We start from the raw sequence: 19,098 nt of genomic DNA, 5'->3' as shown, positions 1-19,098 counted from the left end.
ATTTAAAGAAATTGATTTCGATCACGGATCGTATAACACGATACGGGCGCAGACTTTAAATTTTAGTGAAAAAACTTTCCAGCTTCACTACCACTATAACTGAGTGGGGCTTGCTTTTTTTGCATAACCACTCAACTGGTAATGAAGTCTGGTGCAGTAATCCAATCCGCCCAACCCTGTCAATAATAACAATTATCAGATAAATTACAAAAAGATAGTTCAAGTCGGCTATGAAAATATCTCATATGGTTGCAAATAAATGTGAGCCTGATAAAGAAAATTGGCGGCCACCGTAGAGTGATAGTAGCGTGCTCCGCCTACCACACCGAATGCCCTGGGTTCAAACCCCGGGCAAAGCAACATCAAAATTTTAGAAATAGGGTTTTTCAATTAGAAGAAAATTTTTCTAAGCGGGGTCGCCCCTCGGCAGTGTCTGGAAAGCGCTCCGAGTGTATTTCTGCCATGAAAAGCTCTCAGTGAAAACTCATCTGCCTTGCAGATGCCGTTCGGAGTCGGCATAAAACATGTGGGTCCCGTCCGTCCAATTTGTAGGGAAAATCAAGAGGTGCACGACGCAAATTGGAAGAGAAGCTCGGCCTTAGATCTCTTCGGAGGTTATCGCGCCTTACATTTATTTATTTTTTTTGATAAAGAAAATTAAAAATACATATTTTTTCGTAGAGTTTGGAAAAGAAGGATTAAGGTTCGGAAACTGTTATTAAGTGTTATTCCTAAAGATTTTTTGATATATTACCGCAGAACCAGCAATATTGCATTAGAACATTTTTTTTTTCGAATATTTCATATTTAATATTCTCTGTGCTCGTTGTTACAGAGCCACAATAATTTTCGGGCGTTTGTACAATAGTACTTTACGATGTCTTCCCATAATAAATTCAATATAATTTATTATGCCGATTATTGGGCACACTTTTTTTTCATTTGCATGGTGAGACAGCCTAATGTGCATACATACATAAGGCATTTACAAATATCCCTTTTGTATATGTTAATAATTTATTTAGTAATACAACAAAGCAACAACAACATGAATTGTTGGCACACCATTGACTGCACTGTGAATGAGCATTGAACGTTGGTAATTGGCCATTGGCCGAATCGTCGAATATGTCCAGTTTGTCTCTTTTTGTAATGAGCCACGTAGTACGTTTTGATCCTTAATTCAGTGCGGTTTAGATTTCAATTTTAACTAAGTCAATATTTCGCTCTAACAAAAATGAATTAGTATGAATAAAATATTTTCACATGATTTAAATAAAATGCAGCGGAAATTTTGTAAATCATTTAACTTTATTTTTTTTATATTAAAATTATTATTATTTGCACATTTAAGTGCTGGACAAACCAATCAAAATATAAATGTTTGTGAGTATAAAACAAAGTTAAATTATGTATATACACGTACATACATATATATTTATGTATAAAATAAATGAAATAAAACTTTACATTTTCGTAAACAAATCAAATTTAGCTAAATAAAGTTATATATTTTTTTAAAGATCCAACTGACTCACCCTGAAGGCATGCATAGATAAATATTTTTTTAATATAAATGAAAAATTTAGAGCTATTCCCTCATTTAAACAACTTTTTAACCCAATTTTAATAAAGGTGATGCAGCCTGAATTTTGTCATAAGAAATAATTGTTTTCTCGAGCAATCATAAATAACATAACCTCTATAAATAAACTATGAAGTAGCAAATATCCGAAATGTTTACCCAAATTGTAATTACACTGTGCTACACCAAAAATTGCAGGGATTCTTTTATGGAAATTATATTTTGTTACAGTCTATAGACACGACTTCACCTTTGGGTTTTCTCCATAACTTTGTATTTTTCTTATTTATGCGCGAATATAATACAATTTCAAGAATTCATCGAATTGCTTTTTTTCTGTACGAAATATGGGAATTTAAGTTTTCCAAGCTAAAAAATATTAGTGAATGGGCTCATAAAGGGCTTTGTTATACCTTATTTTTGCTTTTGTTCAAGAGGTTCACACACCTAATGCCAAGTTTAGATCAACTAGTTTATCCATGTTCATACAAAATTGTATGAGAGCAAAAGTTTTATATTCATCGAAAATCAGAAAATGTATAAAATCTTAAAATTGATATTTCGCAAATACCAGAGTTGTAGAGGTAAACACTTAAAATCTCAGTGATGCATGTAGAAAATCCAAAAATGCTGTCGTGTCTTAGGGGTCCTACGTAGCTCTTAAGTAAACGCTTAAGAAATATTTTGATTTATTTCTTTTGCATGGAAATAGGAGCAGCCAAGGTTTTGAAACTTTGTAGCACTGTGTTATTGAGTAAACTTTTGATGTCAATACAAAATAAGTTCGATCGATTTTTTATGGTATAGTATGCGTGTCGAAATACGTATGTATGTGTATGCATTTGTAGTTGACAAACTACACACGGTGTACTACCCTGCAAAAAATATTATAAACAACAATAATAAAAAACTTTTTATAAAGCATTTAGGGCTGAAATGCATGTGCACAAGCTTTTGCCACATAACTTCGCTTTAACACTTTGACAGCGCCGTAAGTTAATAATGGAGCGCTATGTCGTTGGCGTAGTATGATGTTATTATATTGTAACGATTTTTTTGGAAATTCCGCTTATTCCAAACCTTCTGCTAATGTTCGAATCGCTAAACTGTTGAATAAATCACTCCAATATTCAGTATTGCAATATGACTTTATTTAGTCTACTTGAGGGTAGTACAATTGTCCTTCAATATCACGTACTTCACAACAGCGTGCTTAAATCAAACTGATTACTGAATACTCAGCTTGCGCTGCTTTTATACTCTCTGTTGCTTCGTCCGCATATTTATCCAAATGTCTAGACGTTTCAACTACTAGAATCTTCTTCTTGGTTACCAGCTATAAACGTGTATATTTGTAATTTATAGCCATATCGCTTGCATGTGTGAGTAACTACTTCGGCTGATGACTACATGTTTATGAGTGTGTGATATCTCTTCGTCGCCTTCTACATAAGTTTTGCTAGCTTTAACGTGGACTAATATATAAGAGTGGCTGCTTCATTCTTTTGTTATTGGATGTTTATTTACTAGCAGACTAGTGATGTCACAGCCCTTCATCGTCCCGATCAGACAAATCTCTCGATCTAACCGCTACTAGCCTATCCAAATGAACCACCCTATGCCAGTGTTTTTCTCGCAGGTACCTTCGGTTTTGATTTGTTTGGCGCATTCGTTCCATCAACATTTTCCCGATCTACTTTCTTTGACTTTTGTGGTCTCTGCCTCCTCCACCAGCACTCGCTTACTGCTGAACCCTTCCTCCAAACTGAAGTTAAATGGCACATCCTTGTTCTTATAGTGCACAATCCTTTTCTGCATATCGATCCTGATGTCATGGTCAACTAAGAAGTCCACTCCCAATATTACTTCATCGACGATCTCTGCCACAACGAATTTGTGTAGAACCGTGACCTTTCCAATTAAGACCTCACATACCACTTCTCCTTGGACATGATTATACTCGCCAGTGACCGTACGCAATATTGCTCCAGGTAACGGTTTTACTCTCCTGTTGACCAAGTCAGAGCGGATTAAGGAATGAGATGCCCCCGTACCTACAGTCAGTACATGCTCTTTGCATTCCACGTTTCCTCTGATGGTAAGACTGCTCGATTATCTTCCGATTTGTGATACAGATATCACATCACATTCAATAGCGGGGGCAAGTTCTCGATCTTTACATCTGACTCGCTCTTGCTCATCTCCTCCAGCTTTATACATACGACCACCCATGCTGTTGGAACCACTAGGGTCAAGACCGCAATGATGTGTAATATGACTTGGCTTCCCGCATTTGAAGCACACTGCTTTCGCGATCCTTTCAGTACCTCCAATATTTTGTTCACCCAGTCTGGCCTTTCTACTTCCACACGGCGTCCTTTGAAAGCTGGCTTGCTCAGAAGTGAGGCTGGTTCCTGAGTCAATGCATGTGATACCGTTTCTGCAAATGTTGGTTTTGGATTCGCATATGTAGCTCGTTTCGTTTCGACATCCCGTATTCCATTTATAAAGCTCTAACCCCGTCGGTGTATTCCACTAGTGCTTCTGCATTTGCGAGATGAGCCAATCTTTCAACTTCCGAGGCAAATTCCTCCAAAGTCTCATTCGCCTTTTGGTAACGGTTTTGCAAGTCTATTTGGTATATCTGTTTCCTATGCTCGCTTCCGTAACGTCTCTCGACAGCGGCCATCAATGCTTCATAACTGTTCCGCTCGTACTCTGGGATAGTCTCTAAGATTTCAGCTGCAGGCCCTTTCAATGCCACGATCAGTGCAAAAACGTTATCTTCCGCATTCCAGTTGTTCACTACGGACGCCTTCTCAAATTGAAGCTTGAATACCTGGAAAGGAACACAGCCGTCAAAAGATGGAGTTTTTACCCTCGGATTGCTCGCTGGAACAGCTGCCCGATTTCGTTGTAACTGCTCCAAAAGACCTTTCAACGCTTCTATCTCGGCACCAATTGTGTCCTCGAGTTGTAAAATTGTTGCATCCTGCTCTTCCAGTTTCGCAAAGAGCTGCGATGATATCTGTTCCGAAATTTGTGTCGGCATTTCAGATATACGTGCTTCTTGCGCTTCCAGTTGAGATGATATACATGTCTTCTGTTCTACCAATTGAGATGACATTTGCGACGACATTTATGAAATGCGTGCCTCCTTTGACTCCATCTGAGATGCCATTGTCGATATTTGTGCAGATATCAAGTTAAAGTCTGTGCTCGTCACGGTCTGCGGTGTTTCGTTTTTTTCTTCCATTTTTGTTGTTGTCTTGTCGCTATCAGAATGAAAGACATACTCTTCAGCATTGTTTCTTCTACCTTTAGTCGTGTTTGTAGCTCGGATTTATTGCCAGTAATATTTTTGGGAACCAGCATCAACACTAGCAACAACACCAGTACTGAAATCCAGCGAAGAATCAATCTTGCCAATAAATGCTACTTTGGACTAGTTAGGCAACTGAAAAGTAAAGTCCTCTCTCGGCGAACGAAAATCATACTCTACAAGTCACTTATCGTACCCGTCCTGCTTTATACGGCACAAGTATGGACCATGACAACAGCAGATGAAGCGGCTTTGGGAGTGTTCGAGAGAAAAGTTCTTCGACAGATTTATTGACCTCTACGCGTTGGCGATGGCGAGTACCGAAGAAGATTTAATGATGCGCTGTACGAGCTATACGCAGACATCCACATAGCCCAGCGAATTAAAACGCAGCGGCTGCGCTGGCTAGGCCATGTTATGCGAATGAAAGATGATGCTCCGGCCAAGAAAGTGTTTCTATCGGAACCCGCCTATGGAAGCAGAGGTAGAGGGCGGCCCCCACTACGTTGGAAGGGCCAGGTGGAAAACAATTTATACTCCCTTGTTGTGACCAATTGGCGCCGGTTGGCGGAGCGAAGGAGCGACTGGTGCACCTTGTTGGACGGCCATAATCGTTTAGACGGTTAAGCGCCAATTAAGTAAGTAAGTATGTATCCAATCCACGGGTTTTCAACTCCTTCTTCAGTTGCTGGATCTTAAATTCACTCAACTTTGCCATATCCAAGTTGTATTCAAAATCTTCAGAATTTATTCCTATTCTGATTACAATTGGTGACGAATTTTGGGAAATTCCGCTTATTTCTGACCTTCTGCTAACTTTCGAATCGCTAAACTGTTGAATAAATCACTCCAATATTCAGTATTGCAATATGGTCTTTATTTAGTCTACTTGAGAGTAGTACAACTATATTTCAATATCACGTACTTCACAACAGCGTGTTTAAATCAAACTAATTACTGAACACTCAGCTTGCACTTTTTTTATACTCTCTGTTGCTTCGTCCGCATATTTCTCCCAAGGTCTAGACGTTTCACCTTCTAGAATCTTCTGCTTGGTTACCAGCTATAAACGTGTATATTTGTAGTTTATAGCCATATCGCGTGTATGTGTGAGTAACTTCGGCTGATGACTACATGTGTGTGTGTGTGATATCTCTTCGTCGCCTTCTACATACGTGTTGCTAGCTTTAACGTGGACATGTATATAAGAGTGGCTGCTTCATTTTTTTGTTGTTGCGTGATTATTTACTAACAGCCTAATGATGTCAACATTCGCCACAATATATTTATTTTTGTTTTTTTTCTAGGTTCACGCCGCCGGCAAAGCAACCTCAAAATTTTAGAAAGAAGGTTTTTCAATTAGAAGAAAATGTTTCTGAGCAGGGTCGCCCCTCGGCAGTGTTTGGCAAGCACTCCGAGTGTATTTCTGCCATGAAAACTCTCAGTGGAAACTCATCTGCCTTGCAGATGCCATTCGGAGTCGGCATAAAACAAGTAGGTCCCGTCCCGCCAATTTGCTGTAATTTTTTTGTATATTTTAAAAAACGCCTCATCACATATATAACGTTAGCTATCAGAGAGAGGGCAATTTTTTTTATATCCATTTCTAGTCATTACTAATTTCATACTGCTGTCTTTACTTGAAAAATCCATTTTATTTGGTTACTAACGTTTTGCTATAGAAATGAGTATAAAGAGTGAAAGTGCATATGTTCAATTATCAATAGTTTAAGTGAAGCAGACTCGGATTTTTCACACAACGAAATTGATATTGCCTGAGGCGTGGCGCCATCCACTTTTCCAAATTTCTATACAGCATGAATAATACCACGTGAACGTCAAGGTCTGTTAATTACTTTGGACGCCCATAGGACACAAACACATACAACTTTTTATTTAAAAGTTAACTGCAACACTTTCCTTTCTGTCATTTACTCACTATCTTTTCTCTCACGATTCTTCTCTTTCTACCATTTCCTTGTTTTATTCTTCTACTTCTTTCTATCTTCCACTTCTTTTCCAAAAAGGTCCATCTTTCGCTCTATTACTGAAAATAAATACCGTAAAACAGAAAACCACTTATTTATCAAATTTCAAGCAAACCGCATCGTAATTAACTCGCTCCTCCGGGCTGCTACAAAGCTATCCTGAAAATGTTATGTTTACGTATGTCTATATGTTTCACTGTTCGCAAATACAATAAACAATTATTTATTCAGGGGTGTGTGTGACATGGCGTATGAGTAACAATGGGCGCTTTCCGAGAACATTATTATACCTTTCATGAACATGAAATGGTATATTAACTTTGGTCCGATGTTTGTAACGTTGAGAAATATACAAGATAGACTCACCATTAAGTATACCGAATTGATCAGGGCGACGAACTGAGTTGATATAGCCATGTCCCTCTGTCCGTCCGTCTGTCTGTTTGAACGCAAACTAGTCCCTCAAATTTTGAGATATCTCAATGAAATTTGGCACAAGGATGTATTTTTGTATTATATTAGACATTTGTCGGATCCGGTAGGATCGGACCACTATAACATATATCTCCCATACAACCGATCGTTCAGATAAGACGATTTGGGTCATTCCTGCCGCAATGTAGAAAGTATAAATGTGAAACTCGGTGATATATATTCTAATATATCATAGAAGATATCCTGAAAAAATCACTTTGATCGGAGCTATATATAATATATATCCCATACAACCGATCGTTCAGATAGAAAGATTTTTGGCAATTTCTCCCTTAATTTCAAATATAAAAACGTTAAACTTGGTGATATTTATTCTAATATATCATAGAAGATTTTATGAAAAAATCATTTCGATCGGAGCTATATATAATATATATCCCATACAACCGATCGTTCAGATAGAAAGATTTTTGGCAATTTCTCCCTTAATTTCAAATATAAAAACGTTAAACTTGGTGATATTTATTCCAATATATCATAGAAGATTTCCTGTAAAAATCATTTCGATCGGAGCTATATATAATATATATCCCATACAACCGATCGTTCAGATAAGGGGGTTTTTTGCCATTTTTTTATTTTATATTTATCTTAAAAATGGTTTAGGTATGTACATCAGTTCACTATATATTTCTTATCTTATACATCCGATTATTTGTTCAGCCCCATTCATGAAAGGTATGGAGTCTTCGGCACAGCCGAAGACAGTCACGTCCTTACTTGTTTTTTATTGTTTCCGCCAATTGAGTGATAGAAAATTTGTTCTATGAACGGCGAGTTGAGCAAACTGCCAAATGAAATAACTAGCAAATTTTAAGGAAAATATTTCTTAAATTATTTTTTACACTTCACCATAAGAGGACCTAAAGTTCATAACTTTAAAATGTCAAAGCACAGCCGAACAAACACGTTGAGCAAATGTTGAGAAACAAATTTCTGCTCAATAATTTCACGTAATATTCTAACCGTTGCACTATGGTACGGCGAGCACTGTTTGCTGGCCAAAATTCGTGGAGTTAGCCGATTGTTTTGAAAATTGGTACACATGGGGTTTCGAGGTTTTTAATTTCGAATCTGATGTCAGAATTTTAAAATTCAAAATGGCGGATTCAATATGACGACCAATTTTATTAATATGTCCGTTTTATCCAAAATTTTGTATAAAGCTAGGGTTTTCGAAGTCTCTGATCACGAATATGATGTCAGAATTTCATCTTTTACCAACTACATTAGGGTGATTCGATTTTTTTTTTTTTTTTTAATTTACAAGCTATTTTCAAAGAACACAGAACGATAAAAGAAAACAACCTGATGTGTTCCATGTTTGCTGTTAACCATTAACTTAAGTCATTTTAAGTACAGCCATTAGTTTCCTAGTAACAATAATAACACTGTTTTATACAGTTTTGAAAAGTTCAAATACTCAGTTTTGAGATTATACTACTTTTATTGAAAAAGATTGGGAAAATTATGAAAAATTAAATATTATCAGATGTGTTTCAAATAAAACTTGTTTGGTTAGACGTAAATTTCGAGATTACTTGTATTTGGATTATATTTGCACAATATGGTTTTAATTTATTCAAAACTACAAACATATTGCAATAGAAAAAGAGTAGTTATAGTAACAAAAATAATGCTGTAACATTTTAAATGAGTTTCTATATCTCATTGTCTAACTCTAAGCTATATAAAAGTGCATCGAAGCTTGCATCGATATCGAAATTCCCTAGATCGCGCCCCTCCTTCGTCTTGATGGTCTTCATTACTTGGTTAATAGCAATCCGCACTGCTCAGCAGGGATCTTACTTCTGCTTGAAGTTGCATACGTGCCTTTTTTTTTATCCGTCTGGAAAGACTTACTCCCCTCGAAATCAGTGGGTCTGACGTATCCAAGGCTCTGCAAAATACGTCCCCAAGGTTATTAACTCTGCTTTTTATGCGAGCATGCGAATTTATAAAGTTTGTGTCTACTCTCTGATGCATCTTCCCCAAAATATCCAACTGGAAGTATCATGCTCTTAATAATTTGTTTCGAGTGAATAAAAACTTTGTGTACGGTAGCTGTCATCGGGCACCAAGGATATTTTTGATACATGATTTCTGCTGTTCGGAAATAGACAAGCTCAAAGTGGTTTAAGTCTAGCGGAAGTTGGCATGACAAGCATGTCAGTATTATGTGTAAATTATATATAAGCTCTTTGTCAACACCAGTGATTTCTGCAAATATTTCATCATTCCAGAAAGCGTGTCGTGATGTGTTCCAGTCGTTTGTATTTCCAAACCGTCCAACTCTTGGTTTACCAACATGCATTCCAAGTTTTTCCCAAAACAAGTCTTGAATTTTCTTTTTGTTTTCTTCAACTATGCGCTTATTTTCTTCATTGCGAATTTGCCACTTTTTTACATCTTTTTTACAACTAAGATGAACAACGAATTCAAAATTAGTCTTGATTTTTGCTTCAGGAATATGACGTATTCTTCAGTTGTACTTTCTTTAATTATGTTTTTTAACAAAAAGTTGAAAACAGCGGTTTTTTTCTTATCATTTTTCACTGCTTCTATCCAAACATCGAAAAGTACGGAAACACGCACGTGGGAGTTTTCTAAGCAAAAAGGCTTTTATTCAAAAAACGCAAAAAAGCGCAACGTAATAATCAGCCCTCAAACTCAAAATTGAATGCATTTTATGCTCAAAGAAGTTTTAGGTCAGACAACCTTTTTTTATAGTTCTCCTTAACTAGGAGTATTATCATCAAAATTAGAGCCCCTTTTAAAATTGAGTTTATTTTTATCTAGCAATCAATAGTAATTTTTTTTTCCTTTAATCACAAATAATTACCTTCCTTATTGATCTCCATTCACATTTTTTAAATATATGCACTATCCGGGGAATTATACAACTTTTAAATACGAGGAAGCTGAAAAGGAACTATTAAAAAAAATTTTTTTTTTTCGAAATGCGAAATTTGACAGCTGAAATCTTTACTGCCAAATATTTAAAGAAATAACTAAGTATGCACTTTCTTAGTCTGAAGTATTATTTTTGTGAGGGTATAACAAAAAAATTGATATCGGATACTTTAGAAAATGACTTTTGCCAGCAAACCCCGGTCGCCAGACCATAGTGCGTTGAGAGGATCATATCTACTCAACGGTGTATTCAGAAAGTTATCACTCAACAACTGATTAACAGTTTTTTCCTCTACTCTTCTGATCGGTTTGCCTCTGCATCTACCCGGCCTTCTGCCATTTGTTTTACATCCTGCGATTGATAATCATATCTTTAAAACACATTTAAGGCTCAGCCAGGTCGACATTTAGGTTTACATATCCGATATCGAGGTGAAAACCAGCACTGGAATAATTTTATTAATTTTATTTCAGTTTTCATTAACGATGCTGACAACGAACCGGCGGCCAAGGCGATCAGCGTAGTTTCAACATACCTTAAGAAGAATCCCAGCTATGGCATTTCAATTCAGATTGATCAGGTCGAAGCAAATAAAACCGATGCAAAAACACTTTTGGAGTCAAGTGAGTATCAAATCCACATGATTATGGCTTTCCTCTGGTTTCGTCTGGATATAACATCATTATTTCCTGTTTTCTCTTAGTTTGTTCTAAATATGCCGAAAGCATTGACCGTAAACAACCACCGCATATCGTATTTGATACCACAAGAACCGGAATATCTTCAGAGACAGTGAAATCGTTCACTCAAGCACTAGGTTTGCCCACAGTTAGTGCGTCATATGGGCAGGAAGGAGATTTGCGACAATGGCGCGATATGGACGAGAATAAGCAAAAGTATTTACTGCAGGTAATGCCCCCAGCCGATCTCATACCAGAAGTTGTTCGTAGTATTGTACGCAAAATGAATATAACAAATGCCGCCATTCTGTATGATGATACCTTCGTCATGGATCACAAGTACAAATCTTTATTACAAAATATCCAAACTCGTCATGTCATCACCGGCATTGCTAAAGAGGGCAAAAGTGAGCGCGAAGAGCAAATTGAAAAGTTGCGCAATTTGGATATAAATAACTTTTTTATATTGGGAAATTTGCTGTCCATAAGATTAGTGTTGGGTATGGAACACTAAATATGTATGATCTCTGGTTGAGTTATTCTATTTCAATTCCATTCACAGAATCGGTAAAACCGGCGTATTTTGAACGAAACTTCGCTTGGCATGCTATCACCCAGAGTGAGGGTGAAGTGAGTAGTCAACGCGACAACGCCACCATCATGTTTTTGAAGCCAATGTCATACGCTCAGAATCGTGATCGCTTCGGACGTCTCAAGACCACATTCAATTTGAATGAAGAACCGCAGATAATGTCAGCATTTTACTTTGATTTGGCACTCCGAACAGTTTTGTCTATAAAGCAAGTTGAGACAATTTATTTATTGAGTATTACTCTTGGACTTTTACTTACTTTTGTTCATATTTAGGGAAATGTTACAAGCTGGCGCTTGGCCTAAAAATATGGAATACATTGGCTGTGATGAGTTTCAGGGCACGAATACACCAGAGCGGAATATCGATTTGAGAACAGCTTTTACAATGGTCAAGTTTCTTTATCTTTCATTCACAATAGCTCACAATAACGGTACATTTTTCTTCAATTGCAGGTTCAAGAACCGACTTCCTATGGCACATTTGAATTGGTTACGCAACCGGGAAAACCCTTCAATGGCTATAGTTATATGAAGTTTGAAATGGATATTAATGTTCTGCTAATTCGTGGAGGCAATTCAGTTAATACCAAGTCTATTGGTACTTGGACGGCGGGTTTAGATTCACCGTTAGTTGTTAAAGATGAAGAAATAATGAAAAATCTAACAGCCGACACCGTCTATCGAATCTTTACCGTAGTCGTAAGTTTTCTCGTATATGGGTTTCTCTATATCTAAACAAATTTATCTTCTATAATGTATGGGTGAGGAGTTCTCCAAAACGACAAAACCGACTCACGCTAAGACAATTTTTTTGGCGAGTTGGGACTATGTATTTTAAAAAATTCACACCGTTTAAGGAGATATAAAAAGTTATGTGTGTGTAAGAGTCACACATTTTAGGGGAAATAAATATTTGGAGGGAGAAAACGGTTAAAAAAAGGATAGCGTGAAGGTAGCCAGAGAGAGATGATAAAGAGGGGCCAGAGAGGAAGAAGAGGAGGAGAAATAATAGAGGAAAATGCAATGAGGTAGGAGGAGTGAAAAGAGGAATGGAATATTAGAATGACATAAGAAGGAAGATGGAAGGTAGAAAGCTAGACGTGTAAAAGCACTTACCATTGCCAGCTAGGGAAAAACGGATACGGACGATCATGGCAAACTATTTTGTACGATAATTAATGGCGCTTTGCCTTCAGGGCTCCTTTGAGATCGAAAGTCACGATAAGAATGTGCAAAAGCTATAGTGTGCTCAATATAGCTGATGGTAGACGAGACATCTTTAGAAAGAAAGAAATAGATTCTGAAAGGAGTAAGTGCGAAGACCTTGAACTAGTAGCCATCGAGAATTCGCTAACAGACTGAAAGTTTCAAGACCGGAGCAAACTCCTGTAAAAAGAAAAACGTGAGTCTAAAAAAAAACTAAGGGTAGCGCCATCGATAGCTTTGCAACTCTACCTTGCATGACCTGTTGCTTCTGTAGCCGGAAGTGAGTCTCGGTCATTGTGTTGATTAGACATCGTGCTACGGATAGCACATAGCAGGCATTAGGCTTAACGTAGAAAAACAAATAAATAATCGACCTAAAGTTCATAACTTTGTAACTCATTTGATTTCGTAATACATACTTCCAACAGCAAGCTCCTTTTATTATAAAAGACGAAAATGCACCAAAAGGTTACAAAGGCTATTGTATAGATTTAATCAACGAGATAGCCCAAATTGTGCATTTCGATTACACCATACAAGAAGTCGAAGACGGGAAATTCGGCAACATGGATGAGAAAGGCGAATGGAATGGAATTGTTAAAAAACTAATGGACAAACAGGCCGACATCGGTTTGGGTTCGATGCATGTAATGGCAGAACGTGAAATAGTTATTGACTTTACGGTACCCTACTACGATCTGGTGGGCATTACGATCATGATGCAACGTCCACAAGTGGCCAGCTCGTTATTCAAGTTTTTAACTGTGCTCGAGACGAACGTTTGGCTGTGCATATTGGCTGCTTACTTCTTTACCAGTTTCTTGATGTGGGTATTCGATCGCTGGAGTCCCTACAGCTATCAGAACAATCGTGAAAAATATAAGGATGACGACGAGAAGCGAGAGTTCAATCTAAAGGAATGCCTTTGGTTTTGCATGACTTCATTGACACCCCAAGGCGGCGGTGAAGCACCGAAAAATCTTTCTGGACGCTTGGTAGCTGCGACTTGGTGGCTTTTTGGGTGAGATTATGCCTATTTATGATAATGAAATTCCTTCATATTTTATTAAGAGATATTCGGGATTCATCGTTTACTTAAAGCTTCACATCAATATTAAAAATAATTTTTTTGTGATCAACAGTTTCATTATCATTGCGTCATACACGGCTAATTTGGCTGCATTTTTAACTGTATCCCGTCTCGATACACCGGTAGAGTCCCTCGATGATCTTTCAAAGCAATATAAGATTTTATATGCCCCCCTGAATGGTTCTTCAGCAATGACATATTTTCAACGCATGGCGGACATTGAACAACGTTTTTATGAAATATGGAAAGACTTGTCTCTAAATGATTCGCTTTCGCCATTGGAACGCTCAAAGCTTGCTGTTTGGGATTACCCGGTAAGTGACAAATACACGAAAATGTGGCAAGCCATGCAAGAGGCGCAACTACCATCAACTCTCGACGAGGCTGTGGAACGCGTACGCAACTCCACTTCGGCCACGGGTTTTGCTTTTTTGGGTGATGCAACAGATATTCGATATCTCGTTATGACCAACTGTGATCTACAAACTGTCGGTGAGGAATTTTCACGCAAACCCTATGCGATTGCTGTACAACAAGGTTCACATCTTAAAGATCAATTCAATAATGCGTAAGTGATGATGATGTTAATCCTAAAGATTTTCCCATATTTATGTAAATGAACATTTTTCCATTTCAATTAGAATTTTAACTCTGCTTAATAAGCGGCAATTGGAAAAACTAAAGGAAAAATGGTGGAAAAACGATGAAACTCAGGCCAAATGTCCGAAAGCAGAAGATCAATCGGATGGTATATCTATACATAATATTGGTGGTGTTTTTATTGTTATATTTGTTGGTATCGGAATGGCTTGCATTACATTGGTCTTTGAATATTGGTGGTATAAATATCGCAAGAATCCACGCATTGTTGATGTAATCGAAGCCAATTCCACTGGGAAGGATGGTAAAGGAGTCGAAGGTGTTATACTCGGTCATACTGGCAAAGAATATAACAAAATCGGAAGTAATATGCTACGGCCCCGATTCCAGCAGTATCCTGCTACATTTAAACCACGCTTTTGAATTTTATAATTACCCCTGCTAGAGAGCTATCAGTCATTTGTGGTATCAATTGACAGATATGGCTGATGGAAATTTACATCACAGCGTAAAGCAAAGTTTCTATCAGGTTGTTAGAAACGACATGACAAACCTGATGTAAACATTTTGTATACGTGTATGCATACACATACATACCATGGTTTTCCATAGGAATAAAAGGAAAAATGTATGCGAGTGCATTAGTGATGTCAAAAATTCTGTTAATGTGTTGGAGTTTCCGTCAGCTCTGTTTAGCAGGGATGTTTGACGGTGTTACTAATACATTCGTTTTATGCTTTAATAAACAAAACGCACGCACAATTTTTTATAAATCTCGATGTTTATTTTAATGGCATTCACAAATGTTAAATAGTGATGCGATAATGCAAAATTTAATAAATAATAAAAGCGTTTGAATTATTACAAAAAATTGTTATTGAAGTATTCTTTAAAAGGCACTATAAATACTTTAGATAACAATGTGCAAAAGCATTCTTGAAAGACCCATACTAATAATTTTTTAGAATATTTTAGTTGTTGTTGTTGTTGTTGTGGCAGTGCTTCGCCCCATCCAATAGGTGCGACCGATCACAAATTGTCATCAATATCCTCCAAGGAAACTTGCTTTTTCAACAGGGGTGGACTATAATGAGAGGGGTGTTAGAGGCGTTGGTTTCACATTACAATTAAAGAGATGGTTGGTGTCATGTGGGGACACATTGCAAGCGGGGCATACATTTTGTATGTCGGGTGGATTCTGGATAGGTAAGAGTTTAACTTGTTACAGTATCCAGAACGAAGTTGAGCAAGAGTGACTCGTGTTTCCCTGGGGAGTGTGCGTTCCTCTTCCGCAAGTTTTGGGTACTGTTCTTTGATTACAGGATTCACCGGGAAATTCCCGGCATAAAGATCCGACGCCTGTTTGTGGAGTTCACTGAAGACCTGCTTGTGTTTTTTGGCTTCATACTGCTGAGTTCTCAGGTGCCGTATTTCCTCATAATGCTTAAGCTCCTGTGCGGTGTTGGCTCATCAATCAGATACCTGTGAGATGCCCAGGTTTCTGGGGATTCAACAGGAACTGTTTGGTTAGCATCTCATTTCTCTCCCTGATGGGGAGTATTCGCACCTCATTATCTAGGTGATGCTCTGGGGACATAAGAAGACAGCCCGTGGCGATTCTGAGAGCAGGCCTGTAGCTTCTTCCAGTGAGTAGTTTTAAGGCTTGGCGACCATATAGGGGACGCGTAGCATGCAATCGGCTGGCCAATTGCTTTGTAAGTAGTAATGAGCGTTTCTTTATCTTTTCCCCAAGTACTGCCAGCAAGAGATTTGAGGATTTTATTACAGCTCTGGATTTTCGGTACAATTGCGGCTGCATGCTCACCAAAATGTAGATCCTGATCAAACGCCACACACAAGATTTTGGAGTGTAGGACAGTCGGTAGCGTAGTGCCATCGACGTGGATGTTCAAAATGGTCGACATTTGGGACGTCCATGTTGTAAATAAGGTCGCGGAGGATTTAGTCGGTGATAATGCCAGGTTTCGTGAGGTGAAAAAACTGGGGAGATCAGGGAGGTAGCCATTTATTCTGTTGAAAAGCGATAGTAACTATTTCCGATGGCGAAGGTAGTTTTGATATGTAGAAATTAAACAAAAGTGGGGATAGGACACCACCCAGTGGCACCCATTGTTTACGCTTCCCAAGGCAGTCGGTTCTATGTACCAGAGCGACACGGGATTTTTCCCGACCAAGGACTGTCATTTCAGTGTGACCCCATTTAATTTGTTTCGTCCCTCCCACAAATTGTCATCCTCCCAGCAGCTCCTTGCAGCTGGACTGCTCCATACTCTCTTACTCCGGGAAGGTATCGAATCCAATCCGGGTCCGTCTCCTGACCCCGGTCCTGAGAAATGGTTTTGCTGCATCTGCCTGAATAGAATCTTTTTAGGACGGTCATACTCTGTTCAGTGTGTCTCGTGCAAGGGATGGTTGCATCGGACAGGTTGTTCTGGGCTTGATCCCAACACCCGACGTCCACGTAACTTTTATAAATCTTTTGTGGCTCCTTGCTGTTCACGCCCAAGGGCATTCCGTAGGTTACGCCTAAGCGCCCCCCCCCCCCCCCCACTACCTTCCAGCAGCCCCGCTGCTCAGCAAGCCACAAAAAGTACCCGCTGCTGTTCGCGCCCCACGGCGCCAACAACTCAAACAGCTGATACCACTCATAACTACTACCTTCGTAGTAGAGTTGGTAGCAATGCTGAGCATCAGCCCCTGCCCCCGTCTTCTCCCCCCTCTTTTCCGGCAGCAATCGTGTAGGTCAGTGAAACAGGGACTACCTCCGTTTGCACCGTCTGCCAGCACAGAATATATAGGTTTGCAACATCCGCCCAATGCAGCTCCTGCCTTGGGTGGTGCCACTTTCCTAGATGTTCTGGTCTCCGCGACGGCAACCCCCCGACGGGTTTCATCGCGCCATGTTGCCAGGCCGAAAACCCAACTACACTGGGTACTCCCATGACTACCCAAGGACGTCCAGTCCCAAGGCCACAACAGCAATTGCGTCCTGGCCTTCCACAAGCCAGGCGTAGTCACCCGTCACTTACCCCCAGAGTGGCGGCGTCTCCCCTTATGCACTTCAGAATTCTGCAGTTAAACTGTAATGGTCTAACTGGGAAGATTACGGAGATAGTCGATTTCATGAAGCGGCACAACATCCGCATTGCTGCGATTCAAGAGACTAAACTCACAGCAAGATCTGCATTGCAGACCTGCTCTGGGTATAATGTCCACAGGAAAGACCGCGAGAGCGGAAATGGAGGCGGCTTCGCGTTTATCATACACCACTCTGTGCAATATTATATATTTGATCCTGGCATCGACCGCAGGGACAATGTCTTAGAACGTCAAGGGCTATCTGTCCGGTCAGGCGATGCAAACCTAGAAATCATCAACATCTACATCCCTCCTGTCACCTGTTGCCCCAGTGGATACCGCCCTAATATCAGGGCCTTACTCACTGGCATCAATCGCATTATCTTAGGCGATTTCAATGCCCATCACGATCTATGGCATTCAAATTTGCGGGCGGACAGTAGGGGTGAGATGTTGGCGGATCAAATAGAAGACACGACGTTCTGCACAATAAACGGAGACGCCCCCACACGTATGGTAGGAAGCTGTAACAGCTCGCCAGATATCTCAATCGTGCGCGCAGAACTCTTAAACTGGCAGCCGATGGTAACATTGGCATCCGACCACCTGCCCATACTTATTTCGCTCGAGCGTACCGCCAACTTCATCGTCACTGAAAAACGCACTTTCATAAACTTCAAAAAAGGAAAGTGGGAAGAATATAAATCCTTTACAGTCAACCGCTTTGCTGCCCTCCCTATCCCGACTGATGCCCCCCGTGCCTTCCGTAAGGTCATTGAATCCGCCTCGGCACGTTTCATTCCTGCTGGGAGAATTCCCGAAATCCGGCCCACTTCCCGGCGGAAGCCGCAAACTTAGCGAGAGAACGTGACCTTATAAGACAGCTTGATCCAGGCGACCCCCAAATAAGGGATATAAACCAACGCATCAGATTGCTTGTGGATGAACACAAGCGGGCGAAATGGGAGGAGCATCTAAGAGGTTGTAACCTCTCTACCGGTGTGGGTAAACTTTGGTCCACCGTAAAGCCCCTATCGAATCCGACTAAGCACAAAGAAAAAGTTTCCATCGCCTTTGGCGACAAAGTGCTGTCGGATGCGAAAAAATGCGTGAGCGCTTTCTGCCGACAATATATAATGCATCCTACGGTCGACAAAGATAGACGGAGAGCCAATAGACACGCACATAAACACAAATTCAGCGCGTCACCAATCACCGTCACCGCTAGAGAGGTTGAGGACGCCATTGGTCGTGCTAAGCCATCCAAAGCAGTGGGCCCAGACGGCATAGCCATGACGATGCTTAAAAGCCTAGGGAAAGAGGGTTTCAAATATTTAGCGCATGTCTTCAACCTGTCTCTTTCCACCTTTGTCATACCCGAGAAATGGGCCTGGGCCTGTGGCCATTATTGTGCAGTCATCGGCGTAGGAAACGATTCTGACTCTGTTATATACGGCTTCGCTAGCCGCACGAAAACTCACCCTCGATGGCCTCCACACTATTCTTGGAGGGCGCCGCCTCCAAG

General features: G+C 39.6%; 2 protein-coding genes across 2 annotated transcripts in view; one reads left to right on the top strand and one right to left on the bottom strand.

Annotated features, from left to right (window-relative positions):
* The window catches only part of LOC137241397 (ras-related and estrogen-regulated growth inhibitor-like protein), a 260,561-nt gene that overhangs the window by 136,715 nt on the left and 104,748 nt on the right, over positions 1 to 19,098 (bottom strand). The gene's annotated exons all lie outside the window — the stretch shown is intronic.
* Ir25a (ionotropic receptor 25a) lies at positions 1,181 to 15,312 on the top strand. The gene is made up of 9 exons (XM_067770170.1): positions 1,181 to 1,386; positions 10,778 to 10,927; positions 11,008 to 11,484; positions 11,547 to 11,784; positions 11,852 to 11,966; positions 12,032 to 12,277; positions 13,213 to 13,805; positions 13,927 to 14,442; positions 14,516 to 15,312. The coding sequence occupies exons 1-9, from the start codon at positions 1,248 to 1,250 to the stop codon at positions 14,895 to 14,897; spliced, it is 2,856 nt and encodes a 951-aa protein (XP_067626271.1). The 5' UTR covers positions 1,181 to 1,247; the 3' UTR covers positions 14,898 to 15,312.

This window comes from Eurosta solidaginis, chromosome 2, assembly GCF_040869045.1.
Source record: "Eurosta solidaginis isolate ZX-2024a chromosome 2, ASM4086904v1, whole genome shotgun sequence".
Classification (NCBI taxonomy): Eukaryota; Metazoa; Arthropoda; class Insecta; order Diptera; family Tephritidae; genus Eurosta; species Eurosta solidaginis.
The sequence above is the reverse complement of the archived record's forward strand: the minus strand, read 5'-3'. Positions and strand labels throughout refer to the sequence as shown.